Raw genomic sequence first — 24,793 nt, 5'->3', positions numbered from 1 at the left:
ACAAGCAAACAATCACAATACTGTGTAAACAGGGTCATGATAAAATGTAAGGTGTTTTGGGAACCCATGAAAGGAACACCTACCCAAGAGAACAGGTGAGGTGAAGTTCCTAGAGAAGATGAGAAAAAAAAGGACCAATTCAGGAACGCAGACAAGAGCATTCCAGACAGATGAAGCCATGTGTACGAAAACTCAAGAGTGACAGAGGATAGCATTTTTCACCTAACAATAGCAATAATAACAGGCTTCATGAAAATAAAATGACAAAATCTATGTAGGAAGCAGCTGGAAAACTAAAAAACTAAGACAACTGAAAATTAGGACTATATTACCAAGAATGACTTTCAGTAATAAATAGTCTGGCTATTCCCTGGACAAAAAAAATACTTAATAATCAAAATAAGTCAGATAACAATGTTTATAGGCAATGATTCACAAAATATTTTTAATGCTCAGTTATTTAAAAAGTATATTCATTTTAAACTAAAAGATGTTTCTGAATTTCATTTCATTTGATTGTCCTTTAACATACATATGGACTGTGAAACTAACGGTTTTTTTTTTTTCTCAGAGATAAAACATAAATTTTAGATATTCACATTTTTTCCTAAGGTTATTTATGCATTTGAAATTTGCAAACTGAAATGAACCAACATTGGTTGCAGTCATATTTGAACTTTGCATTAATCCAAATTTCCTAATCAAATTTGCTTATTTAGCTAATGGCTTTAGTAATGAGATTTTACATAACTTAATTGTTAAATGTGATTACAGATGCATTTGCTCACTTTTTTCCAAGAATTATGCTTAGTTTTAAGCAATGTTTATAATATGACACTTGGAAAAATAAATCTTTAATCTCTATCATTCAACAGAACTGATAATAGCACGGCACACTCATAAAACACAAATGCTCCCAAATCTTGTTTGATAAAATAGATATGAGGCAAAATTCTCAAGTGACTACACTGGCAATAAATGGAATTAAATTCAAAATCCTTTTTAAATTCACTTACTGTAAATAAGTCGCTACTACTTGAATTAATTACAGTAATTCCAAAATTTAGAGAGACACAAGAGCTTAGGAATTAAGTACCTAATAAGCACTAGCCACTGTGTTGGAACTGAAAACATAAAAAGAACCATGATCAAACATGCAGCCAGGTTTGGTCATGTGACGAACAGCACAAGAATCCTGCACTGCTTTAGGAAATCACCTGAAAGGAGTGAGAGCATTTCTTCCCTTACCCCACCTCTTTGCTGCTAGCTGTAAGGCAGAAGTCCTGTGTTGAGGGAGGTAGAGGTCAAACCAAAACTAAAACAAGCCCTGGAAACTAAGCCCTTTATAAAACTGTCCAACCAGCAGGGACTGCACATCTCTGGACTCCCTTTTTATAAGACAGATTTAAAAACTGTGTAACTGGTTTAAGCTACTGTTATTTTGGGTTTCTTATCACTTGCCAACCAACCTCTTCCCAAATGACAAAATGCCATATGCATTATTCGTGTTTTTAAAAAATGTATATTGCTGCCGGGCATGGTGGCTCATGGCTGTAATCCCAGCACTTTGAGAGGCCGAGGTGGGTGGATCACCTGAGGTCAGGAGTTCGAGACCAGCCTGGCCAAAGTGGTGAAACCTCATCTCTACTAAAAACAAACAAACAAAAAAACACCACACACAAAAATTAGCAGGGCATGGTGGCATGCGCTTGTAGTTCCAGCTACTAGAGAGGCTGAGGCAGGAGAATCACTTGAACCCAGGAGGCAGAGGCTACAGTGAGCCGAGATCACACCACTGTACTTGACTCTGGGCAACAGAGCAAGACTCCATCTCAAACAAACAAACCATATATACGTGTGTGTGTGTGTGTGTGTGTGTGTGTCTGCGTGTGTATATATATAAAGTTTTAAAATATGTAACATCAAATATACCTCTCATACAGAATTTTAATAAAAACTTCATTTAATTACATTTGAATAAATACAAAGTATGAGCTGTCTGGTTTTGAGTGATAACCAGATTAGACAACTGCCAAGAATAAAACTTGGAATTAAAATATTTAATTAAAATTAAATAATTTAAGAATGTAATAGGTGTATGAAATTAGAACTCTTAAATTAAGCTCCTAGACATCAGAGTGGTCACAGATATCACCATTTGCCCAAAAGAATAATGACATTAGTAGTATTTTTTTTAAGGCATATGAATCCTCTTCATATCCAAATACTAGAAAGAGGGGAACTCAGAAATTATTAAGTAGAATAGAAACAGGTAGGATTTTCATCTCAGAAAAAAAAGTTCAGTGAGATATAAGTTATTGAATCTGAGCTCCACGGGAGATACCAGAGACAAAGCTATAGTTTCTGGTCTCATGAGGCACTTCTGTGACTTTTAGGTTATCTGAGGATAACAGACTTTGTATTCGAGGATCAAGCAAAAGAATTCTCATTACTCATATTTTTTTTTCTCAAATTATATACTCTATTTCTCTCCCTTTCTCTTTTCCTTAATTAAACTATGTTAAATACTGGTTAAAAATGACATTTTAACTAAGAATGTTTTGGATAGAAAAGCACTAATAGAGGATGCAAATGTAAATGACCGACTTTCTTTAAAACATGTACTTTCGAGTTATTAGAAAAATGCTTAACACACTTGCTGCGAAAGGCATAACTGAATACATATTTTAAAATACTGTTACGTTATTCTACGTGATTTTTGCATACCATATCTACCGTGAGCAAAATTAAAAGATGTACCCTTCTTTAAAAGGTTAAATTCCAGCCGGGCACAGTGGCTCACACCTGTAATCCTAGCACTTTGGGAGGCTGAGGCGGGAGGATTGCCTGAGCTCAGGAGTTCGAGACTAGCCTAGGCAACCTGGTAAAACCCTGTCTCTACTAAAACACAAAAACAAAAAAAGAAAACAAAACAAAACAAAAAAATAGCTGGGCGTGGCAGTGTGTGCCTGTAGTCCCAGCTATTCAGGAGGCTGAGGCAGGAGAATTGCTTGAACCCGGGAAGTGGAGGTTGCAGTGAGCCGAGATTGTGCCACTGCACTCCAGCCTAGCGACAGAGCGAGACTCCGTTTCAAAAAAAAAAAGTTAAATTCCACTGGGAAGGGTACTGAACTAGCTGTTTCCCTGCTCTATACTTTCATTGAACTAAGAAAAATGGAAAAAAGGAGATGGACAGAAAAACCACCACCATGTCACACATAAACTAGGTAAATAAGGGCACATGATTCTATTACATAGGTCCCCAAAGCTGAAATCTGTTTCAGAGTGTGTCACTTGTGTCACAAAACTGCCAAGTAGGTGTCAGAAAATACAGTTAAGCCCTCTCTCTGGTATCTTTCTTTTGACACAGACCTAATTATTTGTTCTAAATTGAATTTTGTTTAGACTTGGACAACTAAATAAAGTATAATAATGCCACTCTCTTTCATAAAGAAGTTCTTTTTTTAAATTCTAACCTGTTAAATATGAAACAGTAGGCATTCAATCTAAATGACTTTTTAAGTATTTCAGTTGGATTGCCAAAAACGTTATTCTTTAACATTATTAGAGAAATAACAAGTTGCAGCTTTTGAAAATAATTTTTATGTGAGTTTTCCCTTAAGAGTCTGAAGAAAGAGAAACGTATTTTCACTACAGTATCATTTATTTAAAAATTTGTGAAGTCTTGATTAAATGGAGTATTCATTACAAAGATGCTTCTCCTGAGATTGAACATGGACTATGACATCTAAATAAGCCTTTATGTCCCGTATTAGTCTATTACTACCTTTGTGACAGGTGGTGAACAAGATGCTTTACAACTATTATGTATTTCTCACAATGAACCCATAAAGGTATCAACTTTATCTTAAAACGAAGGGTTCAAATATCAGAATGGTTAAGCAACTTAAATCTATGCAGCTAGTTGTTATTGTTGGATCTAGGATTCGGAGGACTACATTGTATATTAATATATGCATAATTTACTTTGTACCTATCCTTTGAATATATAACTAAGGCTACATTTTCTTCCACATGTCAAAATAATAGGTGTGAATATATTTTCCTAGTTTAAAAACAGTACTCAACAGGAATAAAGATTAATATTTGGGGTTTAAGTTTTTCGTATTATTTCTTTCCACACTTGCAATTAGCAATAGAAATTATTATTCTTTTTACTTTAGAGTCTAAAAATGAAAGGGGAGAATTTAAATAATTTGTCCATGATAATGTAGCTGGCAAGACTCAAGATGAGATTCAAATTTAGAGGTATCAGGCTTCAAATCACCAACACTGGGAATAGGTGCCTGCTTTTAGCTTAAGTATTAATACCCGCCCTTTCTCTCTGGTTCATATACACACTGCTTCTTCATTATCTGAGTCAACAAATTTCTCTTCTTTTCTTATTTATACATGCACTTCCCAACATGTAAGCATCTTGAATTTGCATCGTGTGATAAACTGCAGCCTCCCAATGACAGTTAACCTCTATTTTACCAACAAATGCATCACAACCAATACACTTATAAAGGGGTTTCCTTGAGTTACTCTTGTGCTTTGGACTCACTCCTCTTCATGGAAGTGGTTGCCAGTGAGTTAAGACATAGCCCCAAAATGGCACAGCCAGGGAACACTAAGAAATAGAATAAAATTACCAGCTAACAAACTCTTCAGATTTTATTATCATATAATTATATCAAATTTCTAGACATTATATTAATGTCTCATATTATATAATGCAACTCAACCCAGTGTTGCAGATGAGAAATAAGGATTAAACAATTTGCCTAAGGTCAAACACAGGACCAATAAATGAATGATTTGAAGCCAAGTTTGTTTAAAGCCAAAGACATGCTCTGAAGTATTTCACTGAGCTGTCTCCAAAGTACAAGGTTGCCAGATAATTTAATTAAAAAATTAAAAAAAAAAACTTTTCCCCTTTCCCCATTACCCTTCCCATGAAAACAAATATGACTCTGGTAAGTCCATATATATCTTCTGGAATCACAGTCAAATCTCTTTCAAGTATTTCCTTCATCCTCTGGGAGAATTTTGATTTAAAACAAACAAAATTAAGAAATGAAAAGCATCTAACATGAGTTAAAGGCACTAACCACAAATGATTTAATTTTAAACCTATATAGTGATTTACTATCTATTCTTTGCTAGTTACAGGTGCTATCCAACATGGACGTCTAATCTTTATGTAATTTCTTGGAGAAGAAACACCTACCAGCTGGAGAGTGTGTAATCACTGCAAAGGAACTCCTATGCTGGAATACAAGCATAGGCCAAAACCTTTCTTGCTCAGTAAAACTCAATGTAATTAGATTGACTTGTTTATTCATTCAAAACATATTTTTAAAGTACCATTATGGAGGTTTAATGACGAGTAGAAAAGATAAATTATTTAAAAAGCAGCACCAATGCTGAGTTGAGAATGCTTTGGTATAGTATGATAACACCACGGAAGTCCACAGCAAGAAAACCTAACTTAAACAAGTTTGTTCAGGCAGAGGGAAGAAAAAAGGAAAAAAAAAAATAGCTTTTGAGAATTCTGCAGAAATCAACACACTCAAAAAAATTACAAAAATTACAAAAAGAAAAAAAGCTTCACGGCAAGATTCCATCACAGATATGGTTATAATTTGGGTTAGAGATGTCCCCATGGCACACAGTGATTTAGTGCAATGTACTCACTTTAAACATAAATGTTCAACAAAGTGGGTGTTTTCTTTGTCCCTTAACAGCAGTGAACTAACGAAAGTCTGCTGTTAAAGCAATAAATTATAAAAGGGGAAAAGGTATCATGTATCTTATGGACCAGCAGGAATAGGTGTTAGGTCATACAAGCAGTTTCTAACTTAAAAATAAGGAAGATGAGTTCCAAAAATGAAAGTCTGAAGCTATATATATATATATATATATATATATATTTGCTTGGAATAGACTTTTCAACTTAGCAACGATTCACTTGCAGGTTTATCCTGAATACTTCAGAATTAGAAGAAAAACACTATTCATAACAATCTTTTTTTTTTTTTTTTTTTTTTTTTTTAATTAAGATAGAGTTTCCGTCTGTTGTCCAGGCTGGAGTGCAGTGGTACAAGCATGGCTCACTGCAGCCTGAGTCTCTTGGGCTTAAGGAATTCTCCCACCTCAGCCTCCCAAGTAGCTGGGACTATAGGCATTTGCCACCAGGCCTGGCTATTTTTGTTTTTTAAATAGAAACAAGGTCTCACTATATTGCCTAGGCTGGTCTTGAACTTCTGGGCTCAAGTGACCCTCCTGCCTCGGCCTCCCAAAGTGCTGGATTACAGATGTGAGCCACTGAGCTTGGCCTGTAACAATCTTTCTAAAGTTGCATTTGTTGATTTAATTTTGGTGCAGAAAAGGAATGGCCCCCTTCACTGAACTCAGTGGTCACAGAGAATGAGTAGCAATTCATTGCCATAGGCATCATTTAGCGGATTCAGTCATGGAAGCAGGAGCCAAATTGGTAGATAAGGCTGAAGAATGGAGAAAAAGGGCTGAGACACGTTGACAGAATGATGGAGGTTTGGGGATCAAGGTGCCAAATTAAGAGAAAACTGGCAAATACACTCAGCAGCACTTGCTTCTATTCTCTTTTCTATTCATTCTACCCTTATATTTAATAAGGCTACTGGTCTTATTTCCCTTGACTTTTCTTTAAAACAAAACAAAACAACAACAAAAAAACAGGGCGTAAGAAATGGCCAACTTGCTTGTTTTTCCAAGCCACCGATTGTTGCTTTTGATTAAAAATTGCACTCTGAGGCCGGGCACGGTGGCTCACGCCTGTAATCCCAGCACTTTGGGAGGCCGAGGCGGGCGGATCATGAGGTCAGGGGATCGAGACCACGGTGAAACCCCATCTCTACTAAAAATACAAAAAATTAGCCGGGCATGGTGGCGGGCGCCTGTACTCCCAGCTACTCGGGAGGCTGAGGCAGGAGAATGGCGTGAACCCGGGAGGCGGAGCTTGCAGTGAGCCGAGATGGCGCCACTGCACTCCAGCCTGGGCGACAGAGCGAGACTCTGTCTCAAAAAAAAAAAAAAAAAGAAAAAAAGAATTGCACTCTGCTCCAACACCCAGTTTCAGGAGACTGAGTACACACTTTGCAGCCCAGGTTTGCACCTAACACTAAAGTTGGTCTTTGAAGATTTAGAGATTTTTTTCTAAATAAATTTTATTTCAAACAGGCAAATGTACAGGGGACAAACTCAAACACAATACCATCTTTTAAAGGCTGTCCTTAGAATAACAATGGAGTTAAAACCCAGTCACCCGGTAGACTTAAGACAGCTTGGATTGTTCTAACCAGAAATTTCTGTTGTTAAAGAAAGTGCATGCCTGGGCCGGGCACGGTGGCTCACGCCTGTAATCCCAGGACTTTGGGAGGCCGAGGCAGGCAGATCACGAGGTCAGGAGATCGAGACCATCCTGGCTAACACGGTGAAACCCCGTCTCTACTAAAAAATACAAAAAATTAGCCCTGCGTGGTGGCGGGCGCCCGTAGTCCCAGCTACTTGGGAGGCTGAGGCAGGAGAATGGCGTGAACCCGGCAGGTGGAGCTTGCAGTGAGCCCAGATGGCGCCACTGCACTCCACCCTGGGCGACAGAGCAAGACTCCTCTCAAAAAAAAAAAAAAAAAGAAAAGTGCATGCCTACTCTCTGAGTCTGATGATGAGATGTGGTTTCTAGAACAAGGCTCCATCTGGCGCTCTATTGCTAGACGGCTGGTGGACATTTCCTCACACTGTCCTCCTTATTATCAGAATAGCAAGACGGCATCACTTTTACCCAAACCCTGTGCCATGAAACACCCTCAGCTTATCATCTGTAACAATAAGGGTCGCTAGGTGCAAAATAAAATGAGAGGCACAATGATTAAAAGCAATGGAGATGTAAAGCAAAAAGGGCATCCTTAGGTATTCTTTAATTCTGCAGGGGTAAATGGGAGAGAAGAAGGAAGAAAGAGAAAAGGAAAGATTCTAAAGTAATCAATGTACACCCTTCACACATGAGGAATTTAAGGAAAATGTATGTACCTAAATCAATGTGCATGCAACTAATATTTATTGAACACATATGCTAAGCACTATTGTAGACACTAAGAATATATACAAAAACAATGCTTTCGTGAAGCTTACCATTTTAGCAATATACAAAGTAAACTAGGTTTACGTTTATTTTAGTATCATTATTTGTCATTATAGGTAGTAAATTATATAGTTCACTAAAAGGTAATACATGCAATGTTTTAAAGAATAAAGTATAGGGGAACAGAAGTGTGAGAGAGGTAGAGGGGTTGCTAATTTAAATAGAATTGGCTAGGAGGCCTCATTCAGAGAGTAACATTGAAGCAAAGAATGGAAAGAAATGAGTGATATAATTTAGCTATAGAAATAATATATTATTTAGTAGAAATAATATGTAAGAAAAAATAAGCAGCAGATGACACATTCATTTTTTAAATTCATTATCATCTAAATATCCAGATGTCTTCAAACTTCAGTTATACTTTAAGCGACTTTTCCATCATATAGGGGAAACCACAGTTAGGTTTTGTACAACAAAGAAATTAAATTAAGTGAAAGACAATATTACTATACTTCCTGGTGTGTCTAGGAAATAATTCTTAACTCACAGTAATTGGAAATCTGCAGAGGACGGATTGGAACTACACAAAATAAATTTACATCTGTTCGTTTTTCTTCAGGAGCAGAGAAATAAGAAACTTTTTTCATAATGCAAAACCTCCTTCTGAGAAAATTGAAATTAATTTACTTGAAATTCTGCTGCACATCAGCCTGCACTTTCCATGTTGGCGTAATTTTAGGAACAACAGAAAGCTTCTGGCCATTTAAGCAACTTTCAATCAGTTTTAAAGTTAAACCAAACAAAAGGCATTAAAACAGGATGTGATTATGAACTTCTTTATAAACCTCTTTTATGGGTTTTCTAATATGTCCTCAAATTTACCTACAGTGTCCTGGATGAAAAATGACTATAAAATTAAAGGCCTTTTAATGAGATTGCAGAAAAATGTCTTTCACCATTTTTCCAACATGGAAAATAGTTTAACTCACTCTACACTCTTGAATGAATATTTCTACGTAATACCATTTTGCAGCTACGTTTGTAAGAGAAAACCTTTAATACAAATGAGCATAGGAATGAGTCAATCTTTCTTTTGCCAGGCTCCAATTTCTAAAAGGATTCTGATTTCCCCCAGTTCTGCTTTGGGGTAGAGTGGGGAGTGCAAGCCTTAATAGTTAGTTCAGCAGGCAATTCTAGACACCAATTTCCATTGCTATAAGAGGAATGAGTGTGAAATCAGTTGTTTGATTCAATTCTATTTGAAAGCATTTAAGAACCAAGGAAGTACGGAAGACCTCACTATGTGATAGAAACAAATACATATTAATTTACATCTCTAGCCATCAAGGACCTCCTAGTGTGAATCTCAGTTCTTTGGTCTTTGTGTCCATATATTTCATAAGATAAATTCACTCTCTGAATGATATCCTGTAGTTTTGTGATAGCAACATGCTGTTCTCTGAATACCACATGGAGGAGAAGTGAACAACATGTTTAAGTTTCTACACCTAGGACTGATGTCACTATCTTTTTTTCCCATGGGGACACAAAAAAGTCCGTAGAAATATTTAACTTCTCTATAGTACGTGGTTTTGGCCATTTTCTCCCATCTTACTGTCCTAACGAACAGCTTCAATGACATCACACAACTTAGTCTTTTATTGTACTCCTTAAGCCAACTTTAGGGTTCTACTTTTTCTTTCTCTTTTTCCTTTTTTTTTTTTTTGAGACTGTCACCCAGGCTGGAGTGCAGTGGTGCAATCTCGGCTCACTGCAAGCTCCACCTCCCGGGTTCACGCCTTTCTCCTGCCTAGCCTCCCGAGTCGCTGGGACTACAGGCGCCCACCACGATGCCCAGCTAATTTTTTGTATTTTTAGTAGAGATGGGGTTTCACCGTGTTAGCCAGGATGGTCTCGATCTCCTGACCTCGTAATCCGCCCACCTTGGCCTCCCAAAGTGCTGCGATTACAGGTGTGAGCCACCATGCCCAGCCAGGGCTCTACTTTTTCTATCGATCTCCTTAAATATCGGTATTCCCTAGGATTCCACCCATGGTTCTTCCATTTATTCTTATGCATATTATTCACACACACATTATTTATTTTCAGTTTTAATTTACATAATTATGACACCAAAATCTATACCCTTTAGCTCAAAATGCTCTCATGAACTATGGAAACACATTCCAGTTGCCCAGTGGATGTTCAATAGTCATCTCAAACTTAGCCAAAACTGAAAAGTAATTCCCCCAAACCACCTTACTTACCTGTCTTTCTAGTATGACTCCTCTATTCTTTTCTTTTTCATTTCTCTTTTCTTCAGGCTGATTTACGTTTCTTTGTATACCTTGTCACGATAATATAAGCATATCACTCAGAAAATATGTCACTTTATTACTTAACATTCTATTTTTACATCCAGACTTCAAGTTACTTGAGAGTAGAAACTACACTTTGTCAGCTTATTCCCAGCTTTTAATATGATGTCTATCACTCTGAAGGTACTCAGTATTTGTTGACTAAATTAATGGACCCTTATTTCCAAAATGTAAATTCATATTTATAAATATACTCAAAAGACATAATCAGTCTTGACTGAACTTTAGAATTGTTCATTCTTTCTCAGAATTATGTGAAAACTAGTGATGTTTGAAATAGGTGCTATAAGAATTGAGGATTTTGAGTGGCAGGAAGATAAATTTCACCTTGAGAGCTAAACTGTAAAATCAATCACAATGAATCAGAGAACAGGGGTGCAAAATCAACTGTGGACAAAAAAGATACCTCCAAAACTAGCAGGTATGCAGTGTAACTGTTTGACCATATTAGTGCAACAACTGAGTACAAAATGTAAAAGTGTGTAGGGAGCAGGAGGTGATGAAACTTTGAAAGCTCTGGAAAAGTACATTTAGAGTCAAATGCCAATAGCAATTCTCTCAGCACTTTCCAGGAAAGGAGGAGCTGCAGCCAAGAGGTTTCATAGCATCAGGCTGTCTTAGATGAATGTCATTATACATTTATTCATCCAATACTACTTGGATTGATGCTGTTACAAATTAAATGTTTTCAACACATTGAGAGACAAGCTTGTCAAACAAACTTGTGATTCCCATATAGACCTGCTCAGATTTTGAGTCATTCTAGTACCTATGACAATATAATGAACGAAATCTCTTAAAAACACTGACACAGAGGGACTTTCTTAGCCTTCAGCATGCTTTGTTTATGTAAGTAGCTCTCTCCAGGACTAATCACCCCAGGCAACTAAGCACCAGGCACCTGAACAGATGAGCTTCTTTCCTAAGACCACTTGCAGCAACTTAACTGAAAACCAATGAATGCTGCAAGATAAAATTTTATGTTATATACAATTTATAATTTTAACTAATAATCACACATGATTCTAAACAGCATAAAACCTGCAATAGAAAATGTTTCATCTTTTTTTTTTCTAAATAAAAAATTAAGTTAGATGTATTTTAACTCTAGCTTCTCCATAAAATCCTTTCTGACTTCTCCTTTACCATCCTGCAGACATCCAGGTCATCATGTAGTAATTCTTGTCTTAAACCATGTCTGGCATCTTGACAAGAACGACTTAGCTAAATTTCTTGAATATAGTATGTCTTGGCCAAAACTCAAGAATGGATAATTTAATGTTAAAATATATTCAAGAATTTACATTCACAAATGTATAGCTGGTTGATGAAATCATTAAACATCGTCAATTTGCCCTAGTTTCAAATAATTACTGTTTTTACTTTCAAAATTTTTTTCGAAAGCTATTCATATTCTCATGTTTTTCCTATAGAAAAATATTATAGTAACTCTACAAATTAGAATTGAAAAACTAAAAGACAAATTTAAACAATATGTTTCTATGAACAAAAGTCAGTTATATAGCCACTTATACCCCAAGTAGCCCTTTAAAAGACAGACTGATATTTTAAGAACCATGAAACATCTTATCCTATTAATAATAAATCAGAATACAAGTATATACTTCACTATTTACTATTTAATTTTTTCTGATTAACAAATGGAGCTATTGAAATGTATTTTGCTGAAATATCCCTTGGCTGGTTATCCATTTAAGTAACATATTCATTATGTTCTCTTATCAACTCTGAATTAAAATATGTTTTCAATGTGTATTCAATAAAGAAAATATATCCAGGGTTTGGTAGGAAGAAAGAAAAGATAACTCAATCCTTTACAATAGAGCTTGTAAGACTATATTTCAAAATCACTATCCCAGCTGGTGCGGTGGCTCATGCCTGTAATCCCAGTACTTTGGGAGACTGAGGCAGCCGGATCACTTGAAGTCAGGAGTTCAAGGCCAGCCTGGCCAACATGGTGAAAACCCATCTTTACTAAAAATACAAAAATTAGTCGGGCATGGTGTCGCACATCTGTAATCCCAGCTACTCAGGAGAATCGCTTGAACCTGGGAGGCAGAGGTTGCAGTGAGCCAAGATCGTGACACTGCACTCCAGCCTGGGCAAGACAGTGTGATTCCATCTCAAAAAACAAAACAAAACAAAAACAACAACAAAAAATCATTATCCCCCACCAGTAGGTATACAATAACAATGGTCTCAGGGAGGGAATTTTACTGCTTTTATCCTTTGTGGACAATGTTTCAAAGACATATATAATAGATAAAAGTTGTGGAATCAATCAACATTCAGAATCAGATAAGAACACATGGCCAATAATGCAAGCTAGAAAAGAAGTGGGTCAGACAGGTGGCAAGGACACGACACGGGGTCAGCAAACTTGAACTTTGTTGATTTATATCCAGTTATTAGATTATTCATTAGATTATTAATTATCTCATTAATTAGCCCATTAGGTTATTAATCAACATATACATGATTTAACTCATTAGCTTATTAATTCATTTGTTAGTTTATTAACATATACACAGTTTGAAGCCTATGTGCCTGGTATCGTGCTCAATGCTAGGGGAAAATGGTACGTGGGCACCGAGCCAGGTGTGGTGTCATGTGCCTATAGTCCCAGCTACTTGGGAGGCTGAGGCAGGAAGATCACTTGAGCCCAGCAGTTCAGATCTAGCCTGGCAACACGGTGAGATCCCATCTTTTAAAAAAATATAAGAAAGACAGATCTCCCTCCTAAATATCACAATGCAACTAACACTTGGCTCTTTTTAATCTGGATATTAACATTTGTGATACCATGTTCCCCGTTATATATATGATATCATGTTCCCTTTATATCGTATTTATGTATTCTCCGTTATAGTATTTTGTGATACCATGTTCCTTCACGTGGTGTAGGACATGGTATCACAAATACCATAAATACTTGGCTCTTTATAATCTCGGTCATGCTAACATTTGTGATACTATGTTCCTTTATATAAAGAGGCACATACTATCACAAATGTTAACATAATCCAGATTAAAAAGAGCTAAGTATTAGTGGTTTTGTGAGATCTAGGAGGCTTTCACATCTGAAAGTGGGAGAGGTATCCAGAAACCTCCCCAGAAAGTGTTGCTTAAGCTGAGAAAAAAAAAGGATGTATAGGTATTATGCAAAAAAGGTGGGGGGTAGGATAGAAAGATTTCATAAGGGGTGGAAAGAGATCAGAAGGGGAAGGAAAGAGAGAGAATGTTGCGGGCAGCACAAATAGTATGTGCAGAGACCCCACCAGAGGGAAAAAAAAGGAAAACATATTTGGGAAAACTTTAAGAAAGAACCTTCTAATAAAAGTAAGATTTATGACACAGAAACAACAGCAAAAAATCGAAATTAAGCATATCTAGAAAAAAATCTAAATAACCAGGAATGACCAATTTAAAATAGAATAAAAGAGAAAAAAATCTAATTCTCATTATTAAAAATAATTTCTAAAAAACTAAGAATAAACCTCAAATATGTGAGACCTTTGAGAACCAAATACAAAATTTTAATAAACCTTGAAAATTGAAAGAAATGTAGAAATACATGTATCTGGCCGGGCGTGGTGGCTCACGCCTGTAATCCCAGCACTTTGGGAGGCCGAGGCGGGCGGATCACCTGAGGTCCGGAGTTTGAGACCAGCCTGACCGACATGGAGAAACCCCATCTCTACTAAAAATACAAAATTAGCCAGGCTTGGTGGCGCACGCCTATAATCCCAGCTACTCTGGAGGCTGAGGCAGGAGAATGGCTTGAACCCGGGAGGTGGAGGTTTCTGTGAGCCGAGATCGCGCCATGGCACTCCAGCCTGGGCAACAAGAGTGAAACTCCATCTCAAAAAAAAAAAAAGAAAAGAAAAGAAAAGAAACAGAAAGAAATGCATGTATCTGGAAGAGAAAATTCAAGAGTATAACAATGTCAGCTCTCCTTACTTTAATATGCAATCACTGCAAAACCAAGGAAAACCCTAAATGGACTACCAGTTAACTTAAGAAGTCTATGGGTCAAGTTCACATTGAAGATAAAACACAAAGGAATAATCAAGAAGTGTGGGAAACAAATAACAAGGATGAGAGGTTTACCTTTTAAAATATAAATTTCCTACAAATTATAGTAGGGAAACAACTTGATCTTGACAGGGGTTACCAACAGAACAGAAGAGTCCATAGCAATGAACTGTGTTTATATAGGGATTTATTCTAAGTGATAGGTAGCTAACCAATAAATTGGATAGGTAAACTTATCCAATTTAGGTAAATTTATTCTAGGTGATAGGTAAGTATCCAATAAATTATAATGGGAATTTTAGTTTTCATTGGAAAAAATTATACCTTAATACAAAAAAAAAAATGAATCCAGAGTAGACTGATGATCTAAACAAAAAAGCAAAAATAACTTTAAAACTACCCCAAAAATATCAAATTTAAAAGCATATTAGGCTGCAAATGGTCATTTTCAGAGAGACACAAAATACAGAGAGTTTAAATTAGAGAACTTAGGGATTTTTTTCTATATAGAAATTAAAGTTACATACACTAAATGCTGTAAGTAAAAATGATATGTTAAAAATTAGTTGAAAATATATGCAAAATAGGTTTGTGTGCTTACACATAAGTTTTCAACCCTACGACTCAGTAAGAAAAAGAAAAGCCTACACAATAGAAAATTAGGCAAGAAATATGAACAATAAATCCCCAGGAAAATTACAAAGAGCCAATTAACATAAGAAAAATTACTCAACTCCACTTGTAATTAGAAAAATGGAAAATGAAGCAATATAGTTTTGAAATCATCCCACTGAGCATTCATTAATGTTGTTGATCTTAACACCTCCAATATAAACAATTTAAAATGAAGACGATTATACAAATTCTGACAAATCTGCACACACATAAAAAAGTCAAAAATTAATAATGATTCATATATGCAGGGGAAAAAAACTTGAAAGTGTATACATAACCACATGTATAAATGTTTACCAAAAACGTGGTAAGATCTATACTAGAGGAGGAAAAGGATATGAGGAATGCAATAATAGGGACTTCTATGTTTTACTCCGTATTCTTCAGTATTATTTGAATGTTTCACAAGAGCATATTTGTGTATTCATTGATATTTACCAACTAAAACAAAATGAACGTTATGTACTAGGCGTTAGGCCTTGCTCTTGCCACATGAAAACACAGGTACCTGCAAGCTGCCCCACTTCATTCCAGAAATTAGTAAAGGGCCAGCTGAGTTGTACACCAAGAGCACTGGTGACCTCAAGCCAAAAGCATTATAACAAAATCTCTCAGTCTCAGTTTCATTCGCTCTGTCAGACATGCCCAACACTTCTGGGCACTCCTGCTTGATAATCCCTCTGAAATTATCTATTTTGGGAGACCAGTCGGCTTACCTGGCATCGCCTAGACACCTCCCTCTATCCCCAACACACACTCCCTACTATGGAGCTTGGTAGGAAACCCTGTCCTGAAGTATTACTTTTCCTTACATTTCCACCAGTCCTCACTTCTCATAGGCCAAACTCTGTTTTTAAACTCTATGTCAAGTAGTCTCACCAATTCTATTCTGCAATCTCTGACCATTCTAACCTCTCAAATATTCTCAAAACCTGGCCCTGAATTTTCAAGAACATCTCTCATACCCTTATTAGGATTGAATCTAAAAAGGCCGGGCGCAGTGACTCATGCCTGTAATCCCAGTACTTTGGGAGGCTGAGGTGGGTGGATCACCTCATGTCAGGAGTTCGAGACCAGCCTGGCCAACATGGTGAAACACCGTCTCTACTAAAAATACAAAAATTAGCCAGGTGTGGTGGTGGGTGCCTGTATCTCAGCTACTCATGAGGCTGAGGCAGGAAAATCACTTGAACCTGGGAGGTGGAGCTTGCAGTGTGCTGAGATCGCGCCACTGAACTCCAGTCTGGGCAACAGCGTAAGACTGTCTCAAAAAAAAAAAAAAAAAAAAAAAAAAGAATTGAATCTATGGTGTCAATTCTTTACCACATCTTTCTTTCATTGCTGTCTCAACCTAAACTACCTCTCCCTAAGAGATTTTTTGGCATCATTTTATATACATATATGTATACACACACATACATCCACATACACACACACACACACACACACACACACACACACCATTGACTTTTGTTCAAAATGTTAGCTTTTTAAAGGAGTCTTACCTGTCCCACTCTTTCACTCTCCCTGTTAAAAATTACTGGCTGGGCCCTATCTCTTTTACACTGAAGCTACTAACAAGGAGGTAAGGAAATGTGATGGGTTGAATTATGTCCCCCTCACCCCCTCAAAAGATATGTTGAAGTCCTAACCTCCACTATCTCAGAATGTGACCTTATTTGGAAACAGGATCATTACAGATGTAATTCATTATTATGGGTAGGCCCCAATCCCATATCACTGATGTCCTTTTAAGAAGATGGCTATGTGAAGATAGAAATACACAAGACAACATCATGTGACAACGAAGTCAGAGATTGGAATTATGCAGCTGCAAGCCAAGAAATGCTAAAGATTGCCAAGAAATCACAAAAAAAAAAAAAAAAAAAAAAAAGGCAAGGGAGGATTCTTTTACAGGTTTCAGAGGGAGCATGGCCCTGCCAACATTTTGACTTCGAATTTCTAGTCTTCAGATCTGTGAAATGATAAATTTCTATTTTAAGCTATGTACCTTGTAGTATTTTTGTTACAGCAGTCCTAGGAAACTAATACAGGAGTCAACCCTAATATAAATGTGTTTGTTTCTGAAACTGCAAGAAAATGAAACAACAAATGTCCAATTCAAGAAAGCTCTTTATAAGCCAGATATAGTGATAATGATCAAAATATACTTACATAGTTCAAAGAATGTGGTTATCCTAATACTCATTACTAGTCTTATCACTTATTGAAAAACGGGATATTTTCTGCTCTGATATGGATTTCATAACTTATTTAAAAAATCAGTGCAATTGGAAATTCTCTAGATATGGGGGATACAATAATGAATAAGAAAATGTCACTCCCCAAGAAGCTGAATATTAATGGAAATGACCACTATGCTTCAACATTAAATGTAGTAATTACTACTAACTTTTGACAGATATTTATTATGATATAGAATTATTTATTTATTCCTAGTTTATTTATAAGTTTGCTTTCCAAGGCAGCTGCTGATCAAATGCCTTCTTGGCATTTCTAGAGATGATATTTTTTTATCCTCTGACCTTTTAAATTGAAAGAGTATAGTAATTTAATTGTAATATTAAATATCCCACCACAAATCTTAGACTAAAGCCTATCTGATAATGGTGTTTAAATCTTTAATATGTGCTACATCCATTATAGTAATTTTAAGACATGTATATACATTTATATTTGTTGTGTAACTGGCCTTTTGTGGGTTGTATGGTTCTTGTTTATTTGCTTTTTGTTCTGTTTTGTTGTTCTTGTTGTCCTTGTATGTGTGTGTGTGTTAAATTTAGTCAGATACATTACAATCAGTTTTATCTAGCTTAATAAAAAATACATAAGTCTAATTATTGCATGAAATATCACTTCATTGAAGATTTGACAGAACTCGTTTGTGAAATGCCTTGACTTAGTTCCTTGTCAAGATAATTCCTTAATATTGTTTCCAAAGTTTTCCAAGGTTTTTGATTGAGATTGCCTATCTCTTCTTGGGCCAATATTGACCATTAATATTTTCCAAGAAGAAGTATATATATTAGTATGATTTTCATATATATTAGTGTTTTATTATTATAAGCATATATCTAGTTATAACTCTTTTCTCATTCTTAAAATTGTATATTTGACATTCTTTATTTTGCCCTACATTACCCTTACCCAAAGCTGCTGATCTTCCAGAGAACAAGATCTTAGATTATGCATTACTTTCTATTGTTTCTCTGCATTCTGATTTATTTATATTTTCTCTTCTCTTAAATTTTTAGTTTATTTTCTTGCTCATTTCTTAGCTTCTCGGATTGGGTATTTACTAAGATTTTTACAACACAGAACAAAATGACAACTAACTTATAGTAGCAAAATCTCTTTCATCAACAGACATAATTCTTCCATTAGGTAAGATAATGAAGAATTGATTATAGCATGTTAAATTCATCTGCATTCTGAAATCTAATTCCTAATACAATATTTAATGTTCTATTGAATTACCTTTTTAAATATCATTTGGAACAGACCGAAACAAATCCATAACAACAACGAAAGGACACTGATTATTTCTTAGCCTAAAAATCAATTATACTTCACATTGCAGTGAGTGGTGTAGTGAAGAGGTTGAAAGTGAACTCTATACTTATAAAATTTGACAGCGTAAATCACTGAGCCATGATTCATCTGCTTTGTCTCTGAAAATGTATTATACCTGAAAAGACAAATCAACATCATAATGCAAATCTGTTAAACCTGGTCTCAATAATTTCTTGTATGAAATATCAGATTTTAGTAAATTTGACAATATGAATAAAAGGCTAAATACAAGGCTGTACAATAATTGCATGATATCTATTGTTATTAAGAATAGAATTAAGTACTGTTTAAATTTCATATTATATAACTACTGTCTGTAAGCACGGATTCAAGTGATATCAAATGACATTATAATTAATAGATTTAGAATTAAAAATGCCTTCTGCAGCACTGTCTTCTTGAAGGCAGCTCTTAGCACAGGTATGCAAACCCAGTGATAATTTTTTTACCAAAATTCTATACCATGAGTTCAGTAAACTCACTAACAGTTACTAAAACCTTATATTCTCGAATAGATTTAATTCTAAATATTTTATTTCTATATGTAAAGGTTATTTTTTTTCTAAATTTGAAACATATATATTGAAGCTTTTTTCCCAAACCTTTGGTTTATTTCTGCCTAAAGAAATACCACAATGAGATACCATCTCATGCCAGTTAAAATGACGATCATTAAAAAGTCAGGAAACAACAGAGGCTGGAAAGGATATGGAGAAATACCAATGCTTTTACACTGTTGGTGGAGTGTAAATTAGTTCAAACACTGTGTAAGACAGTGTGGCGATTCCTCAAGGATCTAGAACCAGAAATACCATTTGACCCAGCAATCCCATTACTAGGTATATACCCAAAGGATTATAAATCATTCTACTATAAAGACACATTCACAAGTATGTTTATTGCAGCGGTATTCACAATAGCAAAGACTTGGAACAATCCCAAATGCCCTTCGATGATAGACTGGATAAAGAAAATGTGACACATATACACTACAGAATACTATGCAGCCATAAAAAAGGATGAGTTCATGTCCTTTGCAGGGACATGGATGAAGCTGGAAACCATAATTCATAGCAAACTAACACAGGAACAGAAAACCAAACACCACATGTTCTCACTCATAAGTAGGAGTTAAACTATGAGAACACATGGACACAGGGAGGGGAATATCACACACCGGGGCCTGTCAAGGGGTTGGGGGCTAGGGGAGGGATAGCATTAGGAGAAATACCTAATATAGATGACGGGTTGATGGGTGCAGCAAACCACCATGGCACGTGTATACCTACATAACAAACCCTGCATGTTTTGCACATGTATCCTAGAACTTAAAGTATAATTTTAAAAATTAAAAAAGAAATACAAGTGTTGCACAGATACACAATCAGAATGTCTTAGGTTCATATATTGGCTCCTCTATTTACTTTCTGTGTGATGTTAGACACATTATCTCTGAGTCTCAGCTCCCTTGTGTTATAGATTTCCTTTGAAGAAAAGCTATGATAGCATATGTAAAGAACTAAGAAGAACATTTAGCACACAGAGGTAATTGAAGCTACTGCTACTAAAGAAAAAAAATTAAAATTATCCCATCATTTTACAAACATGGAATATAACTCTGTGTATACCTCTTGGATATAATTTGATTTCATTCCTGAAAAAAGCTGTCCTCAAATATTTATGATCTTATAAGGTAATGTTCCTTAAATTTCAGATATAAATCTACATCACTCATACTATTGCTTACTTTATATTTTCCAAGATCATTTCTATTTTTCCTCTATCTTTACCTATAATAATATTCCTATGTGCTACTTAGATGTAGAAGTTATGTTGAGGTCCTAACAGAAGCTTACGATTCCCTAAACCTTTTAAAATGCATGAACAAATGTAGGTATTCCACACCAATTAATACAAATAGGTTTGTTCTAGGCCTCTGTCATAAACGTCTTTAAGAGACGTAACTGTAACTGATGATAGGACAAGTGATTAATACATGCTATTAACTCAAAGGGGTATTATCACGTTATGTGTCCTAGGAAGACTGAGCAAAGCAATTTCCTTCTCTTTTAGGAGTTAAGATAGAACGAAGAGTAACTTCTGTACACCAGAGAAAATTATGTACATCTCAAAACTAAAATTTACTATTTAACAGTCTCTAAACTTTCTATGAGAAAACTTTTCTTTTTTCTACCTATGCAAATAAGTAGAAAAAATGTTTGTTCCTATACGTATGATACCAAACATATTTATAATATTATATATTGCAAAGGATCTATCTTGGTGTATTTTTAAAATATTTGATTTAAAATCACGGAAAAATTTACCTATTTTAAAATAGAATTATTGATATCAGAATTCTGTCAAAGCCAATACTTCCAAATCATTGCCAATATTTCTCGTGGAATTTAAGTTTCTCCGTTTGGGGTGACAGATAAGTGTGGTTTAAAGACCCATCATATTAGTAAAAAATATTGTGGAACTATATTTGGCACTTATGACATAACCTATTTCCAACAATTAGGAGGAAAAACTGATCTTGTCAATAACCACTTTTCCAGTAAAGATTTTTCACTAGGGTTTGGGAAGGTCAACTCATATGCTGTCATGATTTACTTATGCATCCTCAGACAGTCTTAAGATGTAATTTTAAAATTACATGTCAGGTGAAATTTTCTAATTGAATACATTTCTCTTCTCAGTAAAGAATAAGCCTGGATAAACACTGAATTGTCCAACAGGTATCACAAAGAGGTGGGCAACGTCTTAACCAGGGACTATGGATAAGACAGAGAGAAACCTTTCAATGAAGAGGTGTTCGTTGTTCAGCTTACTTTTCTTCCAAAAATGTATGAAGGATCGGAACCAGAAAAGTAATATCCCATACTGCAAGGCAAGAGGCCCCCTTTGACATCACTTTCAGATGCAAAAAGTGTAAAGAACATATGTGTGAATATATTAAACTCATAAGATTCTTTTTGATAAAATAAAAATAATAAAAAAATATAGCAATATAACACTATTTAGATGAAGAGGACTTGAGCCTTTGTAGGAGTACCTAGATATGTATTTTCATTCAAGAAAAGAAAAAGATACAAATTCAAATTAGTTCAGCAAAGATGATGGTAAGATACACGGTGAAGCAGGGCACAGAAGAGGAGTAGGTAGAAAGAACAGTGCACTGGAGCAGGTGTGCTTCATGTGAAAGAATTCCAGGTGACAAAGAAAAAAATTACACACTGTGAAAGCCGACACAAAACATATCTGCTGACCTAATTCAGACCACAGGCCGCTAGATTGAGATACCAGTGTTAAAGCCTACGAGGTTAAACACAAGGTCAGCGTATGAACAAAAAATTAAACTGAGCTCATCCTGTCTGCTTTCCCTTAAATATCTAGATTTTTTCTGTTTATTTTTAGTTATTTTTTTAAGTATCTGTGCCTTTAGACTTAGCCAATACAAAAGATTCAGCTAACGAGAGCCTAAATACATATTTTAAAAGTTTACAGACTAGTTTGATACTGTCAGTATCACACAGCATTCATTAAACACAAGCAGCAGGCATCTTATTTTTCCTAGGATCAGTCATCTTCCTATAGAGAACTGTTTTGCCTCCATTCCATTCCAACTCTGGAGGCGCTGTCAATGGAAGTGACTCGTTGCCCCTCCCACATCACTCAGTGTTTCAGCCAAGAGAGGGCACAGGACTGGAGGAGGGTCAGTCCAACAACTTTTTCCGGGAATACAGACACTGAGACAAAACAGTTCTCTTTCCTTCTGAAATTGAGAAGAGTAAGGCTGCTATCTATGTTTATAAAGGCACAGGAATCATCTTTCCCATTGCTATAGAGTCCCACAGAAAATGGAGCAAACCCAGAAGAAACCAGAGCCACAAAATGGAGAAACATTCCTGAAACACAATCAGGCACTAGATCTAACTAGGCCTGCATCTAGTCAACCCAGGAACTTCCAGTTAGGGGAGTTTATACATTTTCTGGTGTGTTCAAGCAAGCTTAAACTGGATTTCTGTTACTTATAAACCAAATGTTCTCATAAATATAAGAGACGAAGAGATTTGAGTTTGGTTTGCATTTATCTACTCACATCTCATTGTACCAGCTAGGACTGTCCACTAAAGAACAAAACCAGTTTTTCCCCCTAGGGATTTTTCTAACCCAACATACAAGAGCATTCTAAACTATCCCAACCTCACTGATAATCATCAGTGCCTATGAAGAGGAAAACAAAAAAGAACCATAACCTTACTCGCTCACTTTTCTGGTGTAGCACATATTCTATATATACTTTGATACAGCAATTTTTTTTTAATGGAAGACAAAATCTATCATTAATAATCAAGGCTGGGCACAGTGGTTCACACCTATAATCCCAGCACTTTGCAGGGTGAGGCAAGAGAATTCCTTCAGGCCGGGAGTTAGGCACCAGTCTGGGCAATATAGTGAGTCACCATCTCTACAAAAAAATTTAAAAATTAGCCAGGCATGGTGACAGGCACCTGCAGTCTTAGCTATTTGGGAGGCTGAGGAAGAAGGATTGCTTGAACTCAGGAGTTTGAGGCTGCAGCAAGCTATGACAGCACTTCTGCACTCTAGCCCAGGCCACAGAGTGAGACACTGTCTCAAAAAAAAATAATGCTAATAATCAACACATGATTTGCATAACTCTCATACATAACGGGCTTATTTTATGAACTCATCTAAGTATTAATGGAACAAACATTTTAAGAACTAAAAAATATTTAAACCAATGTTTATGTTACATGGCATACTACTTCCAAAAAATTCAGGCATAACATGTAACTACACATGAATATTGATGATGTGGCCCAAAACAAAGAAATCACAACCACCATCCACCTAATAGTCTCAGAGGCACGATTAACAAAAAGAAAAAGACTATTTCAGTACAATAGCTATCATCATCTCCACTTCCAGCAGTTAAATCAATAGTCCCTCTCACTGCAGGTTTCAAAGACGAACCAAACCAGAGAAAGCAAGGCATACTCACAAATTATAAAGCATGTCAGCCATGTTGCTGCGGTAGTACAAAGCATTTCTATAGGCGCTTTCAGCTTCAGAAATTTTGCTCTGACTCTTCAGAACATTTCCAAGGTTACCCCATGCTGCCAAGAAGAAAAAGAAATTTTCAGACTGAGCATCAATCCAATTATACATGACATAATATCAGGCCATCAGGAAGTACACAGTGAGAGAAAACCACCATAAAACATTTTGAAGAAGGAAAATGTATTTCCTTTATACTCTAACATTTCATCAAGCCAGGAGATTAAATATAATCAAAGCCTTAAAAAATTAAAGTAATTATTATGTCTCAAAGCAGATCTACATATACAGTTCATCATAAGGCCAAGAACAATGTTATCTTAAGATCACCTACAAAGGCTTCATGCTCTTCCAGATTTCAGTAGGGGTCTTCATGGTCTGAAATTATTGTATACTTACTGGGCCAGAAACTGCAAGAAAGAAATGATCTTAAAATAAACAAATATTTCATTCAAGTATGAAAAAACCGATAAATGGCATAGAAGATCTGGAGATGAAAAGCAAAAAAACTAAACAAGACCAAAGCTATAAAGAAGCTTGCCAGGCATCAGAATACATCAATAAAACATTATAGATATAATGTTCTTTTATACTCTTTCTGCTTATGAGCTCACTTCCCTGAAAATCACTATTTCTACACTTAATCATGTTGAAAATTAAATATGTGTTCTGTGTACCCTTTGTTCTCCCCAAATAATAGTAATTTTTCAACATTAAAAATAACAAAAGGCACAGCACCAATAATTGCCCCCATAGTACGGCTCTCCAATGAACTTTGTCCTCAACCTTGGCTGCTTTTCTTGCCTTCTTACTTCCCCACAAGGAGATGGGGTATTGAGTCCTGAAAGCAGAGTCCCCCAGCAAATGATGAGGATGAGAA

General features: G+C 35.8%; 1 protein-coding gene across 4 annotated transcripts in view; it reads right to left on the bottom strand.

Moving 5' to 3' along the window:
* The window catches only part of TMTC2 (transmembrane O-mannosyltransferase targeting cadherins 2), a 455,354-nt gene that overhangs the window by 188,327 nt on the left and 242,234 nt on the right, over positions 1-24,793 (bottom strand). For all 4 annotated transcript variants that reach the window (XM_002823551.6, XM_054527438.2, XM_054527439.2 and 1 more), the window contains one exon: positions 23,858-23,972. In XM_002823551.6, the coding sequence (XP_002823597.1) occupies positions 23,858-23,972 (115 nt within the window). The remainder of the gene's footprint in view (positions 1-23,857; positions 23,973-24,793) is intronic.

The sequence above is a fragment of the Pongo abelii genome, chromosome 10 (assembly GCF_028885655.2).
Source record: "Pongo abelii isolate AG06213 chromosome 10, NHGRI_mPonAbe1-v2.0_pri, whole genome shotgun sequence".
In the NCBI taxonomy this organism is placed as follows: Eukaryota; Metazoa; Chordata; class Mammalia; order Primates; family Hominidae; genus Pongo; species Pongo abelii.
This window is presented reverse-complemented; position numbering and strand designations above follow the sequence as displayed.